This window comes from Ranitomeya imitator, chromosome 1 (assembly GCF_032444005.1).
Source record: "Ranitomeya imitator isolate aRanImi1 chromosome 1, aRanImi1.pri, whole genome shotgun sequence".
Taxonomy (NCBI): Eukaryota; Metazoa; Chordata; class Amphibia; order Anura; family Dendrobatidae; genus Ranitomeya; species Ranitomeya imitator.
The window spans coordinates 721,597,024-721,615,288 of NC_091282.1; the positions used below are offsets into that span (position 1 = coordinate 721,597,024).

The window sequence follows — 18,265 nt, forward strand, 5'->3', positions numbered from 1 at the left end:
AGCTGTCTGCTTTAGCTTGACTTGACTGGCTATTAAATAATTTAAAAAAAAATCAGGGCGGGGATCCCTCTATTCTTGATAACCAGCCTTGCTAAACCTGACAGCTGAGGGTTGCAGCTCCCAGCTGTGAGTTTTGCCTGGCTGGTTATCAAAAATACTAGGGAACTCATGACGATTTTTAAATTTATTTAGAGTGCAGGTGCCGGCTGATGAATACTCCCATCAGCCATCGCCTGCTTTCACTGTGGCATAGGCTGATAGGAGCAGTAGTCCCACCAGCCGATGCCAGTGACCAGAGGTAAACTTTTTACCTCTGATCACAGCTGTAGGCTCATGCTGTCATTTGATAAATTGGGAACTGTGGCTGTCTGACCAGCGGTAATGATTTTACTGCTGATCAGGAGCAGTGTTTGACAGAACGAGAAACACCGGGTGTTCGGGTGGCCGAACCCGAACAGTAACACAGACTTCCTGGTGAAGTCCGTGGTTCAGTGTTCGATACGAATGGCGAACTTTACTGTTGGGGTTCGCCCATCTCTATACCGTAGGCCCCAGTTCTCCAGCTGGAGGCCAAGAGAGCGTTGTTTAGGACATCCTTGAGTTTTTGGGGATACATGGAATAATGCAGTAGGCTGCTCGTTTTAATATAGAGGCGTGGGAAATAAATACTCAAGAATATATATATTTTTTTATTAGCATAAGGGACAAATGCTGCCGTATTCTTATTGTGTCATTGTCTGTAGACTTCTTATTTCTAGCCGCGTACAATAGCAATGGACCTGATGTGACTATGAGGAACGAGAGCATAAATCATGTATAATGTCGTATTTATGCAGTTGTGCCTCTTTTATACTTATACTTTTATAATTATATTACTATGATCCACTGATCGTACGCCTGTATCCTCCCTTTAGGATGGCCACACTTCCCTTATGGTGGCTGTGGTGCCCAGGCTCCCACGTGGCGCTGTGGTGGAGTGGCATGTCATCGCTGCTGTCAGTGATCCCAATGGCAGAAGAAATATATCAGTGACTGAGAAAAGTCCCGGATTCCAGGTCACCCTCCGTGGCTCTGTATCCAGCTGTGAGACGTGCGCCTCTCTTGTACTGTCCCTTTCTGTTCCCGCACCTCGGGCTGATCCCTTGGACTGGTGTAATGTTCGCCAAACGGTGAAGACTGTCCTCCACGAAGTATCCAGTGAATTTCCCCAAAATTCTCCTCTCATTCCAATATGCTGCCGAGTTTTCCACCGTAGTGACGCTGTACACTTGCAGAGCTTAATAGCAGGTGAGTGAATGCTCGGACATGCTATATGCGGCATTATGTAAAGTCCTGCTTATTTCCTATTTTTCTCTGTGTTCTGCGCTGTATGTGTGACCAACACTCATCCTTTATATGATGGAGCAGACTAGTAGCATGTAGCTCCGTGCAGCCTTACAGAACAGAGCGGCTGGCATCTGGGGTCTGCTCTGTCTGTAACTTCCGTGAGTTTGCCAGTAACATTATGGGGTCATGCCGTTGCTGCTTATAGAGTGGAGTTAGTTTATTCGTCAATGCGTTTCGAAGTTTTCAAGTTCTTCATCAGGACAAACCACCTGATGAAGAAGTTGAAAACTTCGAAACGCATTGACGAATAAACCGCCTGTACTTGGAGTTTGTATCTTTTATTTCTTCACGGCAGTGCAGATTAACCCATTTGTGTCCAGTTTATCTGCAGTTTATCGGTGTTTGTGTGCACATACCAGGTGAGCATCATTATGCATCACCTCTAATTCTGTATACCCAGATAACACCCTATTTGTGCTTTTTTCCCTCTCCAGTTCTTCTCCTCATTGATGTCTAATTAAGAGCACTTGTAATATTACTAAATACCTAAACCTATCTGTCCTTTCTCATCAAACCTGTCGAAAAAATTGTTGTTTCTGCCCTCTTACCCTATTAGTTAAAACTAGCATACCAGTGTAATACATCCAGGATCGGTCTATATTCTCATACACTTTTTCAATGGGTGATTTCCACTTCATCAGAATACTGCCAGCACTATGGGTGCTGGAGCTTTATTGCCCTCACTTCCCAGCATGCATTGCTGTGCCATTGTAAAACAACATGCCTGCCCTAAACTGAAAGCTCACGCCTGTATGGCTTATAACAGACAGGAGAGCAGGAGCAGAGATGCACGCTTCCTCTTATCTGTTTCGCCATCTGCTGCTGCTAGGGACGGATGACACTTGACAACAGACAGCGACCAGCAGATTAGACATAAGAGAGACAGCACTTTGCAGTTATTTTTCTGGCTGAAATGCCATTTTGTATAAATTCAGTATTTTGCAATTTTGTTAGTATTGCAAAAAGGGGAAAATGGGATATTTTGAATCTTGTTGATCTTAACACTTCTAGACTTTATTTTCTTAGTATTTACTATGGCGGCTGCCACATTCTGATTGCAGATCTGCTTTTAAGGCAATATATTGCCATGACAGGTCCCCTGGCCTGTTGTACCAGACCTCGGCCTCTCTTTGCCATTCACCGCTGATTTACAGCCACCTAGCGGCCATCAATCACTGATGGAGGCAGCGGTCAGTTATAAATCGGTAGCATATTGTGCTATCAGTGATGATACAGCACCTGTTTGCACAAGGGAAGGGATCATTTTGGTCCCTGGTTGTTGTACGGAGGTGTGTAAGCTATGTAGCATAGTATCTGGAGGGCGCTGACTCTCCCGCATGACGTAGTATTGCAGTGTGGCGCCATCGGCTGGGTGTGGATTTGTGCTTAATGCTGATGTCACTCTCCTGGTGCCCGTGTGAGGGGGAAGACATCATTACCTCATATATTTTTGGGAAAGGTTACTTAAGGTACCTTCACACTGAACAACTTTCCAACGAGAACGACAGTGATCCGTGACGTTGCAGCGTCCTGGATAGCGATCTCGTTGTGTTTGACACGCAGCAGCGATCTGGATCCTGCTGTGATATCGCTGGTCATCACTGAAAGTCCAGAACTTTATTTGGTCGTCAGGTCGGCGTGATTCGTCATGTTTGATAGCAAAAGCAACGATGCCTGCAGTGGTTTTCAATGGAGCGTGAACGATAAGTACGTCACTGGATCGCTCCTGCATTTTTCTGCTGTTGCCGGTGTTTGACGTCTCCTAGCGACCTAAACAGCGACGCTGCAGCGATCGGCTCGTTGTCTATATCGCTGCAGCATCGCTAAATGTGACGGTACCTTAATACGTTGGTGCCTGCTAGCGAGGTGCGTCCATTACCTTTTTTGATGGGCAGCACGGTGGCGCAGTGGTTAGCACTGCAGCCTTGCAGCGCTGGGGTCCTGGGTTCTAATCCCACTCAGGACAACATCTGCAAAGAGTTTGTATGTTCTCTCCGTGTTTGCGTGGGTTTCCTCCGGGCACTCCGGTTTCCTCCCACATTCCAAAGACATACTGATAGGAATTCTAGATTGTGAGCCCCATCGGGGACAGCGATGATAATGTGTGCAAACTGTAAAGCGCTGCGGAATATGTTAGCGCTATATAAAAATAAAGATTATTATGAGATGCAGATTTATTCCAAGTCTTCACATACTTATCCCTTTACAAAAGACACAGCACGCTAAATATTTGCAATGGGCAAAAAAACACCTATAAAATCGAGTTCCTTCATTTTGTCTTTTTCTGATACAGTTTCTATAGGGTTAGATCTAAGTTTTTATCTTTTAGCTGATGTGTCCAGAGTCCTGTGGGACAAACTATAGAGCCATGTGTGATATGGGGCATATGGCTGAATAACCAGGCAGATGATTGAATTATTAATTTCAACTAGAGATGGTGGGATCAATATCCAGGACCTAGTCCACTGGCCATGTGGGAAATATGTGACCCCTGGACAGGAGACCTGAGAGCCGCACAGGTGCAGTAATACCGATGAGACAGCCACTCTCAACCTGCCAATCCATGGAGGGGGTGGCTGTCTGGTACATTAGTGCACAAAAAATAATCTGCGTGTGGCGCTGTTCGCATACAGGCAATGCAGAGCATGTGCCTCACAGCCTATTAATGACGCCCATACTCTTAGAACAGGCGGGCTGCCCAGTGCTGACCAAAAGCATCCTGTGTGAACAGAGGCCACAGTTTACAGAGCCATCTGGGCCCAACTGCACCCTGAAGGATAAAAAGTGCAAAAAACACATATAAATATATGTGAGGTATTAGTTGATATTATGGCCTTCATAAAAACGTTGGGTGCTCCCCAGCAGACGATACCTCTCCTGTTGCACCAGGCCCCTTCAGTTTCACGTAGTGTCGGCTGAAGGCAGGTAGGTGTCCGAGTCTCGGACCGGTCTTCTCTTTGGTAGGTTAGACGCTAACTTAGCTCTCAGTCAGAGCAGGCGAGGTGCAGGAGGCGATTGTTCTTCTGACAGGCTCTCACACAATCTGAAGAAGATTATCCGATAACCATTCAGAATTAGGAATAGCCGATTATGCTCCTCTGATCCATAGAGTTGTGTGTTCTAGAATGTTACTCAGCTGCTGTGGATCCACCAGTCGTCAAACCACTTATAAAAGAAAACAGTCCACGTGTTCCAGGATGTATTTTTACCTGAGGAAGAAGTGTATTAGACTTCGAAATGCATCGAATAAAACCGTATGTCTAATCAATTGGCATCTTCAGCAATCGGCAGCACCAATAATCTGACGTAGAGTTGTGCAGATCTACCCGTCTTTCTGGACATTGCGCTCTGGTTTCGATCTGTCGATGAGGAAGGTCGGTCTAAGCTAGGATGGCTCGCTCCCCTCCCAGGGTTGAGGCCTCCTGGGTCTTGCTCCTCCAGACGTCTGTTCTTCTATTCCACAGGGCCGCTACTTAGTCTTCCGTTCACATCTTTGTGGCACTCTCACCTTTGTGTTTAGGGATGTGAGTCTTAGCAGAAGGCTACTACAAGCAGCTACGGGATGGCTATCCTTCCTGCTGCGGAAACCAAAATTCGGAATTCTCCTTGATTCCTATTACTAGAAAGCAATGCATTGTGGGGGTGAAACTACACTTCACAAAGCAACAACTAAAGGTGGCCATAGACATTGGACAAACGTTGGCCCAAACACTGATTTTGGGGGACCGGGAGAGTCTATCAGCAGCTTAATTATTCCAATCAAATGCTCAACCACCAATCTCAGTTGTATAGCCACCTTAAAGGGAATGTGTCACCAGGTTTTTGCCACCTAATCTGAAAGTAGCATAATGTAGAGACCCTGATTCTAGCAACGTGTCACTTACTGGGCTGTTTGCTGTAGCTTTGACAAAATCAGAGTTCTATCAGCAGGAGATTTTTCACTAGAGGACTACTGAACCTGCTGCCTGATAGTCCAACTACGCCCCCTCCACAAAATTGAAAGTTTACTGCCTATGCGCAGTGTACACAGAGAGCTGCCAACCAGTGGTGTTGGCGGGGTTATATAGGGCTCAGAACTGGTAGATCTGCAGCAGATAAAGCAGTTATTTTATCAAAACTACAGCAAGCAGCACAGTAAGTGACATTACTGGAATTATGGTCTCTGCCTATATATCATGCTGGACTGAGATCCGGTAGTGAAAATCTGGTGACAGATTAACTTTAAGCCATAAAGAGGAGCCATCAGAAGATTGTACCTATGTATATGTAAGGCACAAAGATGCAAAAATGGAAAGGTGTTGCAAAAATAACATTTTTTTTTGTAATTTTAAACTGTAAAATATTATATATAACTAGATGGTGGCCCGATTCTAACGCATCGGGTATTCTAGAATATGCATGTGCACGTAGTATATTGCACAGCCCACGTAGTATATTGCCCAGTCACGTAGTATATTGCCCAGTCACGTAGTATATTGCCCAGTCACGTAGTATATTGCCCAGTCACGTAGTATATTGCCCAGCCACGTAGTATACAGCACAGAGCCACATAGTATACAGCACAGACACGTAGTATATTGCCCAGTCACGTAGTATATTGCCCAGCCACGTAGTATACTGCCCAGCCGTGTAGTATATTGCCCAGCCCACGTAGTATATTGCCCAGCCCACGTAGTATATTGCCCAGCCACGTAGTATATTGCCCAGCCACGTAGTATATTGCCCAGCGACGTAGTATACAGGACAGAGCCACGTAGTATATTGCACAGCCACGTAGTATGCTGCCCAGTCACGTAGTATATTGCCCAGCGACGTAGTATACAGGACAGAGCCACGTAGTATATTGCACAGCGACGTAGTATACAGCACAGAGCCACGTAGTATATTGCCCAGCCACGTAGTATATTGCCCAGCCACGTAGTATATTGCCCAGCCACGTAGTATATTGCCCAGCCACGTAGTATATTGGCCAGTCATGTAGTATATTGCCCAGCCACGTAGTATATTGGCCAGTCATGTAGTATATTGCCCAGTGACGTAGTATACAGCACAGAGCCACGTAGTATATTGCCCAGCTACGTAGTATATTGGCCAGTCACGTAGTATATTGCCCAGCCACGTAGTATATTGCCCAGCCACGTAGTATATTGCCCAGCTACGTAGTATATTGGCCAGTCACGTAGTATATTGCCCAGCCACGTAGTATATTGCCCAGCCCACGTAGTATATTGCCCAGTCACGTAGTATATTGCCCAGCCACGTAGTATATTGCCCAGCGACGTAGTATACAGGACAGAGCCACGTAGTATATTGCACAGCCACGTAGTATGCTGCCCAGTCACGTAGTATATTGCCCAGCGACGTAGTATACAGGACAGAGCCACGTAGTATATTGCACAGCGACGTAGTATACAGCACAGAGCCACGTAGTATATTGCCCAGCCACGTAGTATATTGCCCAGCCACGTAGTATATTGCCCAGCCACGTAGTATATTGGCCAGTCATGTAGTATATTGCCCAGTGACGTAGTATACAGCACAGAGCCACGTAGTATATTGCCCAGCTACGTAGTATATTGGCCAGTCACGTAGTATATTGCCCAGCCACGTAGTATATTGCCCAGTCACGTAGTATATTGCCCAGCCACGTAGTATATTGCACAGCCACGTAGTATATTGCCCAGCTACGTAGTATATTGGCCAGTCATGTAGTATATTGCCCAGCTACGTAGTATATTGCCCAGTCACGTAGTATATTGGCCAGTCATGTAGTATATTGCCCAGTGACGTAGTATACAGCACGGAGCCACGTAGTATATTGCACAGCAACGTAGTATACAGCACAGAGCCATGTAGTATATTGCCCAGCCACGTAGTATATTGCCCAGCCATGTAGTATATTGCCCAGTCACGTAGTATATTGGCCAGTCATGTAGTATATTGCCCAGTGACGTAGTATACAGCACGGAGCCACGTAGTATATTGCACAGCAACGTAGTATACAGCACAGAGCCACGTAGTATATTGCCCAGCCACGTAGTATGTTGGCCAGTCACGTAGTATATTGCCCAGCTACGTAGTATATTGCACAGCCACGTATGTCACCGGTTAAAAAATTAAAAATAAACATATACTCACCTTCCGAGGGCCCCTTGTAGTTTGGTCACATGACCGTGACGTCATGGCAGGTCCTTCTCGCGCAGGCCCTATGATGATGTCGCGTTCACATGACCGTGACGTCATGGCAGGTCCTTCTCCCATACCATCCTTGGCACCGGAACCTTCTGCTTGCATGGAGCGGTCACCGAAGCGTCGCGAAAGGGGAGTATATAATGATTATTTTTTTTTTAAATTATTTTTAACATTAGATGTTTTTACTATTGGCACCGCATAGGCAGCATCAATAGTAAAAACTTGGTCACACAGGGTTAATAGCGGCGGTAACGGAGTGAGTTACCCGCGGCATAACGCGGTCCGTTACCGCTGGCATTAACCCTGTTTGAGCGGTGACTGCGCGGAGTATGGAGCAGGCGCCGGGTGCTGACTGCAGGGGAGGGACTAATCGGACTGTGGTCGTCGCTGATTGGTCGCTGCAGCCATGACAGGCAGCTGGCGAGACCAATCAGCGACTTGGATTCCATGACAGACAGAGGCCGCGACCAATGAATATCCGTGACAGACAGACAGAAAGACAAAGTGACCCTCAGACAATTATATAGTAGATCAGAATGTATGCTTTAGTCCCGTGTGCCAGCCTAGGCATTGTTATAATATGGAATTAGTAGTGGGATGTCATAACCATTTCCAATATGTCTTGCCCGACATCGGCAGTATCCGGTACGTATGGCAAATGTCTGGTGTATGTGAATGGAGTGAATTTGGGAGCTGATTCCACACCTGAGATGTCCAGGAGCCCTTTTATCCCATCAGAGTGCCTATGGCCAGCTATATACTATGTAGGTGATGAAGACACTATATATTCCAGTCCCCAAGAGGGGATTTAAAAAAAAAAAGAAAACATTTAAGTGACCACTCTATATCCATTTAGAAAAAAAAAATCTAACCAATGATCATTTATTACGGCCGCATCCAGAAAAATTTGAAATGTTGAAATATCACATTATTTCTCCAATCGCAAAAAAAAAAAAAACGGCAAGGAAGGAGGAAATGGCAAAAAAATGCCAGAAAAAAAACAATTAGGCATCACCGTATATGACGGCACAAACCAAATGTTACATTTTTATAAGTTGTTGTTTTTTTATTATTTTGAAAGCTGAAATAAATAATATGGTAAATTAGTGGCATTGTAATCTCCATCTTGTCTCCCAACATTCCACTCAACAAAAGATTGAAAAAGTGGGGAAAAACTCAATTTTGACTTTAACGGGGAAAAATGCCAATTTCAGTGAAAAGTGCAAATCTTGTTTTCCTTGTGGATGTCTTGTAGGTATCTAATGCGATTATTAGATACTAAATTGTGGCCCGATTCTAACGCATCGGGTATTCTAGAATATATATGTACGTCGCGCTGTGAGTGGGGGTTAAATTCCGTGCCAATATCGCTGATTGGTTGCAGCCGGCTGGCCGATTAGTGAAGCGTGGTTTAAATCCCGTGTCAATTCGCGGCTGGACTGCGTCTGTCTGATTTGTCGCAGGATGTCGGGGGTTTGGGGTGCTGGATGTCGGGGGTTCGGGGTGCAGGATATCGTACAGCCACGTAGTATATAGCACAGCCACGTAGTATATAGCACAGCCACGTAGTATATAGCAGCCACGTAGTATATAGCACAGCCACATAGTATATAGCAGCCACGTAGTATATAGCAGCCACGTAGTATATAGCAGCCACGTAGTATATAGCAGCCACATAGTATATAGCACAGCCACGTAGTATGTAGTATATAGCACAGCCACATAGTATGTAGCACAGCCACGTAGTATGTAGCACAGCCACGTAGTATATAGCACAGCCCGTAGTATATAGCACAGCCACGTAGTATATAGCATAGCCATGTAGTATATAGCAGTCACGTAGTATATAGCACAGCAACGTAGTATATAGCACAACCATGTAGTATATAGCACAGCCACGTAGTATATAACACAGACAGCCACATAGTATATAGCAGAGCCACGTAGTATATAGCAGAGCCACGTAGTATATAGCAGAGCCACGTAGTATATAGCAGAGCCACGTACTATATAGCACAGCCAAGTAGTATATAGCACAGCCAAGTAGTATATAGCACATCCACATAGTATATAGCACAGCCACGTAGTATATAACACAGCCCACGTACTATATAACACAGACAGCCACGTAGTATATGACACAGTACACGTACTATATAACACAGACAGCCACGTATATAGCAGAGCCACGCAGTATATAGCACAGCCATGTAGTATATAGCACAGCCACATAGTATATAACACAGCCCACATACTATATAACAGACAGCCACGTAGTATATAACGCAGCCCACGTACTATATAACAGACAGCCACGTAGTATATAGCAGAGCCACGTAGTATATCGCACAGTCACATAGTATATAGCACAGACACGTAGTATATAGCAGCCACGTAGTGTGTAGCAGCCACGTAGTATATGGCAGCCACGTAGTATATAACACAGCCCACGCAGTAAATAACACAGCCCACACAGTATATAACACTGCCACTTAGTATATATCAGTCACACAGTATATAACATAGCCCACGTAGTATACAGCAGTGTGGGCACCATATCTCTGTTAAAAAAAAATAAATAAAAATAAAATAAAAATAAAATAAAAAATAGTTATATACTCACCCTCCGGCTTCCACCGATGTGCGCAAGCGGCGAGGCTGCTGCCAGCTTCCATTCCCAGAGATGCATTGCGAAATTACCCAGATGATTTAGTGGTCTCGCGAGCCACGTAGTAGTATATAGCAGAGCCACGTAGTATATAACAGAGCCACATAGTATGTAGCAGCCACCTAGTATATAGCACAGCCACGTGGTATATAGCAGCCACGTAGTACATAGCAGCCATGTAGTATATAGCAGCCACGTAGTATATAACACAGCCCACGCAGTAAATAACACAGCCCACACAGTATATAACACTGCCCACGTAGTATATATCAGTCACGCAGTATATAACATAGCCCACGTAGTATACAGCAGTGTGGGCACTATATATCTGTTAAAAAAAAAAAGAATTAAATTAAAAAATAGTTATAATTACTCACCCTCCGGCGTCCACAGATGTGCGCGAGCGGCGAGGCTGCCGCCAGCTTCCGTTCCTAGAGATGCATTGTGAAATTACCCAGATGACTTAGTGGTCTTGCGAGACCGCTAAGTCATCTGGGTAATTTCGCAATGCATCTTTGGGAGCGGAAGCTGGCGGCAGCCTCGCCGCTCGCGTGCATCAGTGGACGCTGGAGGGTGAGAATAGCACCATTTTTTTTTTTGTTTTAATTTTAACATTATATCTTTTTACTATTGATGCTGCATAAGCAGCATCAATAGTAAAAAGTTTGTCACACAGTGTTAATAGCAACGGTAACGGACTGCTAAATCGCTATGTGGGCGGCGGGCACTGACTGGGGGGGGGAGTATGGAGGGGGCACTGACTGCAGGAGAGTAGGGAGCGGCCATTTCGCAGCCGGACTGTGCCCGTTGCTAATTGGTCGCGGCCGCTGGCCACGACCAATCAGCGACTTGGGATTTCCGAGACAGACAGACAAACAGACGGAAGTGCCCCTAGACGATTATATAGATAGAAGGAATCTACGTCTATGGACAATATCAGTAGTTACCTGCGCACCCCTCCCAGCCAGGCAGCTGTGAACCGTAGAGGCCCGGATTATTTGGGGGGCCGTCGCCCACACGTTTACATTCCAGGACGGTGCATTTAGCTCTGCGCTACCTCCTCGCCCCCCTCGCTGGTACAGCTGGGAAACTTGTAATGAACGACTCTGTGATTTAATAAAGCCCAATTATTGCTGCTGTTTATCTGCTCATTTGGAACATTTTGGGATTCAGCAAATTGCAGCGCTCCCGGCCTTTCCAATTTCAAGAGCTGCTAATATCCCCATCAGGCCTTGAATTAATAAAGCACAACACAAAAATCCTCTTTCTAAGGAGATTATCATTACACAGCGATCCTCCACCGCTGCTCCCGCTCGCTGGAGCTGGTATCGTCAGTGCGGCTGCTGAGCACCATGTCTACTCCCGCTGTGGGCTCTTGGGCCACATTTCAATTTTTATTTTTAGGCTTTTTTTTTGCAGTTCAGAAATAAATAATCCCATACAACCGGGAAAGCCATATGCAATGCTGGGTGGCCACAGGACACTGGGAGAATGGCCACCAATCCTCTAAAGACGTATTCATCAAGTGTCGACATCTCATTCCTGCAATGTCTGTGCATCAGTATGTGCCCATGTGCCCATCGGCATGGCACAGCACACATGGCATACATTCCTGTGCACAGGCTGGAGTATAGGGCAGATTGGACCACCGCTAGGTGACACGCAGGATCCGATAATAATTATCCATTAGTAAGTCTACAAGCTTGTTCAGACAAGAATATTTTGGTCTGGTTTGCTCTCCATCTACCAAACAGTAGGCTCACACCGAGCAGATGGATGCATATAAAACATCGCAGCATGCACTACTCTAATACTGACACTGATGCCGGTGATGTTACACACCTGATATCTGAGCGCCGATTGACAGATTACATTTTGATGCGGCTATTGATCTTTGACAGCGGCATTTAAATGAATTGTTTGGCTGGGCACTCTTGCTGTAGCTTCTATGACCCCCTCCCCCCAGATCGTGATCACAAGATACTCAAGACTTAGGGTATGTTTCCACGTTCAGGAAACGCTGCGTGTTTGACGCTGCATAGAGCCGCAGCGTCAAACACGCAGCGTCCAGATGTTACAGCATAGTGGAGGGGATTTCATGAACACGCATCCAGCGGCCCTGCGATTCCGGACATGCGGCACGTCTTTTTAGATCGCAGCATGTCCGTTTACCTTCCGGCGCCGCCGCAAGGTATAACACAGGGCCCTATGTGTGGGGTGCGATGATTCCGGATGTGTGCAATGAACACATGCGGCATCATCGCGTCTCCAGAAGGGGGTGGAGCTTTGGGCGGAGCGAGTTTGCCGCTCCGTCAAAACCGCCGGCCATCCTGAACGTGGACATGCACCCTTACTTTGGTAGCTGGAGGCCCCCATTGCTGCCATCTTGGTCCTCCTGTGAAGCTCAGCCAGAGGAGTACCGAGATTTTACTATATACTGTGAGACTGTGGTATAGCAGTACATAGTATAAGCAATCGAAACATCGCAAGTTCAAGTCCCTACGGGAGACAAACAAATATAGCTAAAAAATAAAAGGTGTTAAAAATATAACAACAGAAAATAAACATTTTCATCACCGCCTTTTCCGTCATTAAAAATGAAGTTTAAATTAACAGTAAAAAAAAACTAAACATATTTAGTGTTGCCATTTCCAAATGGTCTGAGCTATCAAAATATAAAATGATTTAACCCATAAGGTAAAAAACCGTAAGCAGAAAAAATATCGACCACCACACCTTCCTGAAAAATGCAATAAAAAGCATTAAAAATGCTGTATATACCCCAAATCAGCACCAATAACTGCTTGTTACGTATAGAAAAACCCCTAACAGAAAAATGAAAACATCAGAGGTCCCAAAAATTGGTGACACAAACCACATATTAAAAATAACAAACATTTTTTCTTTCTATCAGGTAAATTAAATAAAAAAAAGTATACAAGTTTGCAATCAGCGTAATCTACAGACCAGAAGTATCCTGTTCCCAGGTCACTTTAGCAAGAAATGAAGACTGTAAAAACAAACCCTCAAAAAACAATGGTGGAATTGCGCTTTTTTTTTCACCATTTTTTCCCATTTGGAATTGTTTTCCTCTTTTCAGTACATTAAAAGGGAAAATGGATGGTGGCATTCAAAGTACATCTCGTCCCACAAAATACGCCTTCATATAGCTGTGTCGGCGGAAAAATACAAATATGGCTCTTGGAAGAAAGGGAGGCAGAAAAGCAAATGTAAGAATGAAAATTGGCTGCAGAGGCGTGGAGGGAAACTCAGTGAGTTCTTAAAAAAATCAGATGCCCTGTGGATACCATCAAGACTACAGTGCAGCACGGTGGCTCAGTGGGTAGCACTATACTATATGTATATATATTGCAGCACAGTGGCTCAGTGGGTAGCACTATACTATATGTATATACGGTATATATTGCAGCATAGTGGCTCAGTGGTTAGCACTGTACTATATATAGGGCAGTACGGTGGCTAAGTAGGTAGCACTGTACTATATTTGGCAGCATGCTGGCTCAGTGGTTAGCACTATTGCTTTTTAACACTGGGGTCCTGGGTTCAAACCCCACCAAGGACAACATCTGCAAGGAGTTTGTATGTTCTCTCCGTGTTTGTGTGGGTTTCCTCCGGGTTCTCCGGTTTCCTCCCACACTCCGACAGTACTGATAGGGAATCTAGATTGTGAGCCCCAATGGGGACAGTGATGATGAGTAACCCAGATTCACACTTCCGAGTCTCATGGTCCTTGTATGAACCTCCATTTTCAGACTGGCTATGGTTCTTCTGACACAAACTTACCAGCCTCCTATTTGCTGAAGAGGCGGACAGTTCAGAAATCGCGGTCCGCACTCTGACTTATGAAGCCGGACTAAATGACAAAATAGAAATGATCAGGTAAAGTGGTTGTTTACGACGGCATAGCCCTATAGTGAAATAATAGAAAACCTCTCTACTAGGCTCCTGGATCAGTGCCATTGCTCCGGTCTGGGCACCACCATTGTTTCTTCGGCGTGGACAGAATTGAGAAGGCTGCAGCGCTCCCATGACCTATAGCTATAGACACCTGTATATTATTTAGCACAAAAATCAGGAAATCTTGTAATATTCTATTTAGCTGTTTGAGTTCTATGTATTTGTGCAGAGTTTCCTTGTGGGTGATCCCACTGCATGATAGCTAGTATGCCCATTTATACAGAAGTCTACCCCAGTTCCCATAATGCTGGAAGACCAGGCAGATGTGTCATTCAGGGGGCTAGGAAAGCTGGGTGATGACCTTTGTTAGAGCGTATTTCTTCCTTTCCATTTCTTTGAGAGACTGATATAACTATAGCCATATAGTCTAGAAAGCTTGGCCAGCAGCCATTATTTCTTCCATCACCCCCATATCTGTTCATGGTTGGTTTGGCCGAGTGTGAATATTTTCTCAGTGGTCAGATAGAAATAAGCCGTTGCCAAGACCCCTCTAGCGGCTTATCTCCTGCAGCTGGAGAGGATTGGGCATGTTGAGATTTATCATGCCTGATCTTTCTTTTTTCCCCCATCTGTTTGGGGACTTGATAAGCTGATAGCACCCATCACTGAAATCAGTGCTTTTGGGGGTCTTTCATCTAACACATGCTCGTATGTATACAAATAAACAGTAAATAGAAGACGGGAACCTTACATTTACAGTCATGTTCGATTGTATGGTTTGAAAATTCTCTTTTCATTGATTAATTAAAAAAAAAAAATATATATATATATATATATATATATATATTAATTAAAAAAATGATGCTGGTTGTTGAGAATACATCGAAATGTTTGTAATTACTCATATTTCTTTATTTTCAGAGTTGCCGGAGATCCTAAGAGAAGTTTGGGGAGAGCATTCCCCCTGCCTGGCCTTGGTGCCGGTGGTAGAACTGTCCAATTCAGAACATCTGCACCTGTCTATGTGGTTTAGCTCCTGATCCTATGGGAAGGGACATGGAAGTGTCCGCAGTATTGGACTCCTGGCAGGTGGAAAGCACTGGGAACATATCTGTATCATCATATATTTATGGATAGATAGTATATATATTCTTCACGGCTCCATCTGTATCATTGTCTCATTGCTATGTGTAAGGCCGCGTTCACACGATCAGTATTTGGTCAGTATTTTACATCAGTACTTGTAAGCCAAAACCAGGAGTGGGTGATGAACACAGATCCATTGACTTTTTGGATTTCTGCCCCAGATTTAACCCCTTAACGACCGCCGATACGCCTTTTAACGGCCGCTGCTAAGGGTACTTAAACCACAGCGCCGTTAATTAACGGCGCTGTGGAAAAAGTAAATAGCGCCCCCCAGAGTCGGATTTTCTCCGGGGTCTCGGCTGCCGGGGGTAGCCGAGACCCCAGAGAACATGATTCGGGTTTTTTTTTACCGACCCCGCATTTGCGATCACCGGTAATTAACCGTTTACCGGCGATCGCAAAAAAAAACAAAAAACGCGATTTCTTTTTAATTTCTCTGTCCTCCGATGTGATCGCACATCAGAGGACAGAGAAATGGGGTCCCAAGTAGCCCCCCAATACTTACCTGTCTCCCCCGGTGCTCCTCGTGGCTCCCGATGGGCGCCGCCATCTTCAAAATGGCCGGCACCGGGAGAATCTTTGGGGTCTCGGCTGCCGGGGGTAGCTGAAACCCCAAAGAACATGATCGGGGTCGGTTTTACCAACCCCTGTTTTGCGATCGCCGGTAATTAACTGTTTACCGGCGACCGCAAAAAAAAAAAAAAAAACCAAAGTGTAATTCTCTGTCCTCTGATGTGATCGCACATCAGAGGACAGAGAAATAGGGGGATTCGGGGACCCTATTATGCTTACCGGTGTCCCTGGGTCCTCCTGCTGCTCCTCCTGGCCGCCGGCATCTTCTTGGCAAAAAAAAATGGCCCGCCATCTGTCGGCCGGCAGGAGAAGAGCAGTTGGGGCTAAAATTAGGGTTAGGGCTAGGGTTAAGGCTAGGTTTAGGGTTAGGGCTAGGGTTAGGGTTGGGGCTAAATTTAGGGTTGGGGCTAAATTTAGGGTTAGGGTTGGGGCTAAATTTAGGGTTAGGGTTGGGGCTAAATTTAGGGTTAGGCTTCTTTCACACTTACGTCGGTACGGGGCCGTCGCAATGCGTTGGCCCGACATACCGACGCACGTTGTGAAAATTGTGCACAACGTGGGCAGCGGAAGTAGTTTTTCAACGCATCCGCTGCCCAATCTATGTTCTGGGGAGGAGGGGGTGGAGTTACGGCCACGCATGCGCGGTCAGAAATGGTGGACGCGACGTACAAAAAAACGTTACATTGAACGTTTTTTGTGCCGACGGTCCGCCAAAACACAACTGATCCAGTGCACGACGGACGCGACGTGTGGCCATCCGTCACGATCCGTCGGCAATACAAGTCTATGGGCAAAAAACGCATCCTGCGGGCACATTTGCAGGATCCGTTTTTTGTCCAAAACGACGGATTGCGACGGATGCCAAACGACGCAAGTGTGAAAGTAGCCTTAGGGATAGGGTAAGGGTTGGGGCTAAAGTTAGGGCTAGGGTTGGGGCTAGGGTTGGGGCTAAAGTTAGGGTTAGAGTTGGGATTAGGGTTAGGGTTTGGATTAGGGTTGGCATTAGGGTTACGCTTGGGATTAGGGTTAAGGTTAGGGTTGTGATTAGGGGTGTATTGGGATTAGGGTTAGGTTTGAGGTTAGGGTTGAGATTAGGATTAGGGGTGTGTTGGATTTAGGGTTTTGATTAGGGTTATGGTTAGGGTTGACATTAGGGTTGTTTTGGGGTAAGGGTTGTGATTATGGTTAGAATTAGTGATTAGGATTATGGATCAGGTTGGGATTAGGGTTAGGGGTGTGTTGGGGTTAGGGTTGGAGCTAGAATTGGGGGGTTTCCACTGTTTAGGTACATCAGGGGGTCTCCAAACATGACAGCCAATTTTGCGCTCAAAAAGTCAAATGGTGCTCCCTCCCTTCTGAGCTCTGCCGTGCTCCCAAACAGAGAGTTACCCCCACATATGGAACATCAGTGGACTCGGGATAAATTGGACAACAACTATTGCGGTCCAATTTCTCCTGTTACCCTTGTGAAAATAAAAACTTGGGGGCTACAATATCTTTTTTGTGGAAAAAAAAAATATTTTTTATTTTCACGACTCTGCATTCTAAACTTCTGTGAAGCACTTGGGCATTCAAAGTTCTCACCACACATCTAGATAAGTTCCTTGGGGGGTCTAGTTTCCAAAATGGGGTCACTTGTGGAGGGTTTCTACTGTTTAGGTACATCAGGGGCTCTGCAAACGCAACATAACGCCCGCAGACCATTCTATCAAAGTCTGCATTCCAAAACGGCGCTCCTTCCTTCCGAGCTCTGCCGTGCGCCCAAAACAGTGGTTTACCCCCACATATGGGGTACCAGCATACTCAGGACAAATTGCACAACAACTTTTGGGGTCCGATTTCTCTTTTTACCCCTGTGAAAATAAAAACTTGGGGGCTAAAAAAATCTTTTTTGTGGAAAAAAAAATATTTTTTATTTTCACGACTCTGCATTCTAAACTTCTGTGAAGCACTTGGGCATTCAAAGTTCTCACCACACATCTAGATAAGTTCCATGGGGGGTCTAGTCTCCAAAATGGGGTAACTTGTGGGGGGTTTCCACTGTTTAGGCACATCAGGGGCTCTCCAAACGCGACATGGCGTCCAATCTCAATTCCAGACAATTCTACATTGAAAAAGTAAAACGGCACTCCTTCTCTTCCAAGCTCTGCGGTGCGCCCAAACAGTGGTTTACCCCCACATATGGGGTATCGACGTACTCAGGAGAAATTGCACTACAACTTTTGTGGTCTAATTTCTCCTGTTACCCTTGTGAAAATAAAAATATGGGGACAAAAAGATCATTTTTGTAGAAAAAATGCGATTTTTTTATTTTCACGGCTCAACGTTATAAACTTCTGTGAAGCACATGGGGGTTCAAAGTGCTCACCACACATCTAGATA

General features: G+C 45.4%; 1 protein-coding gene across 1 annotated transcript in view; it reads left to right on the plus strand.

Moving 5' to 3' along the window:
* DPH6 (diphthamine biosynthesis 6) overlaps positions 1–16,247 on the plus strand; it is a 127,626-nt gene extending 111,379 nt beyond the window's left edge. Inside the window, exons 14-15 of the mRNA XM_069732510.1 lie at positions 915–1,287; positions 15,086–16,247. Of these exons, the coding sequence (XP_069588611.1) occupies positions 915–1,287; positions 15,086–15,204 (492 nt within the window). The 3' untranslated portion in view covers positions 15,205–16,247. The remainder of the gene's footprint in view (positions 1–914; positions 1,288–15,085) is intronic.
* Positions 16,248–18,265: the final 2,018 nt, after the last annotated feature.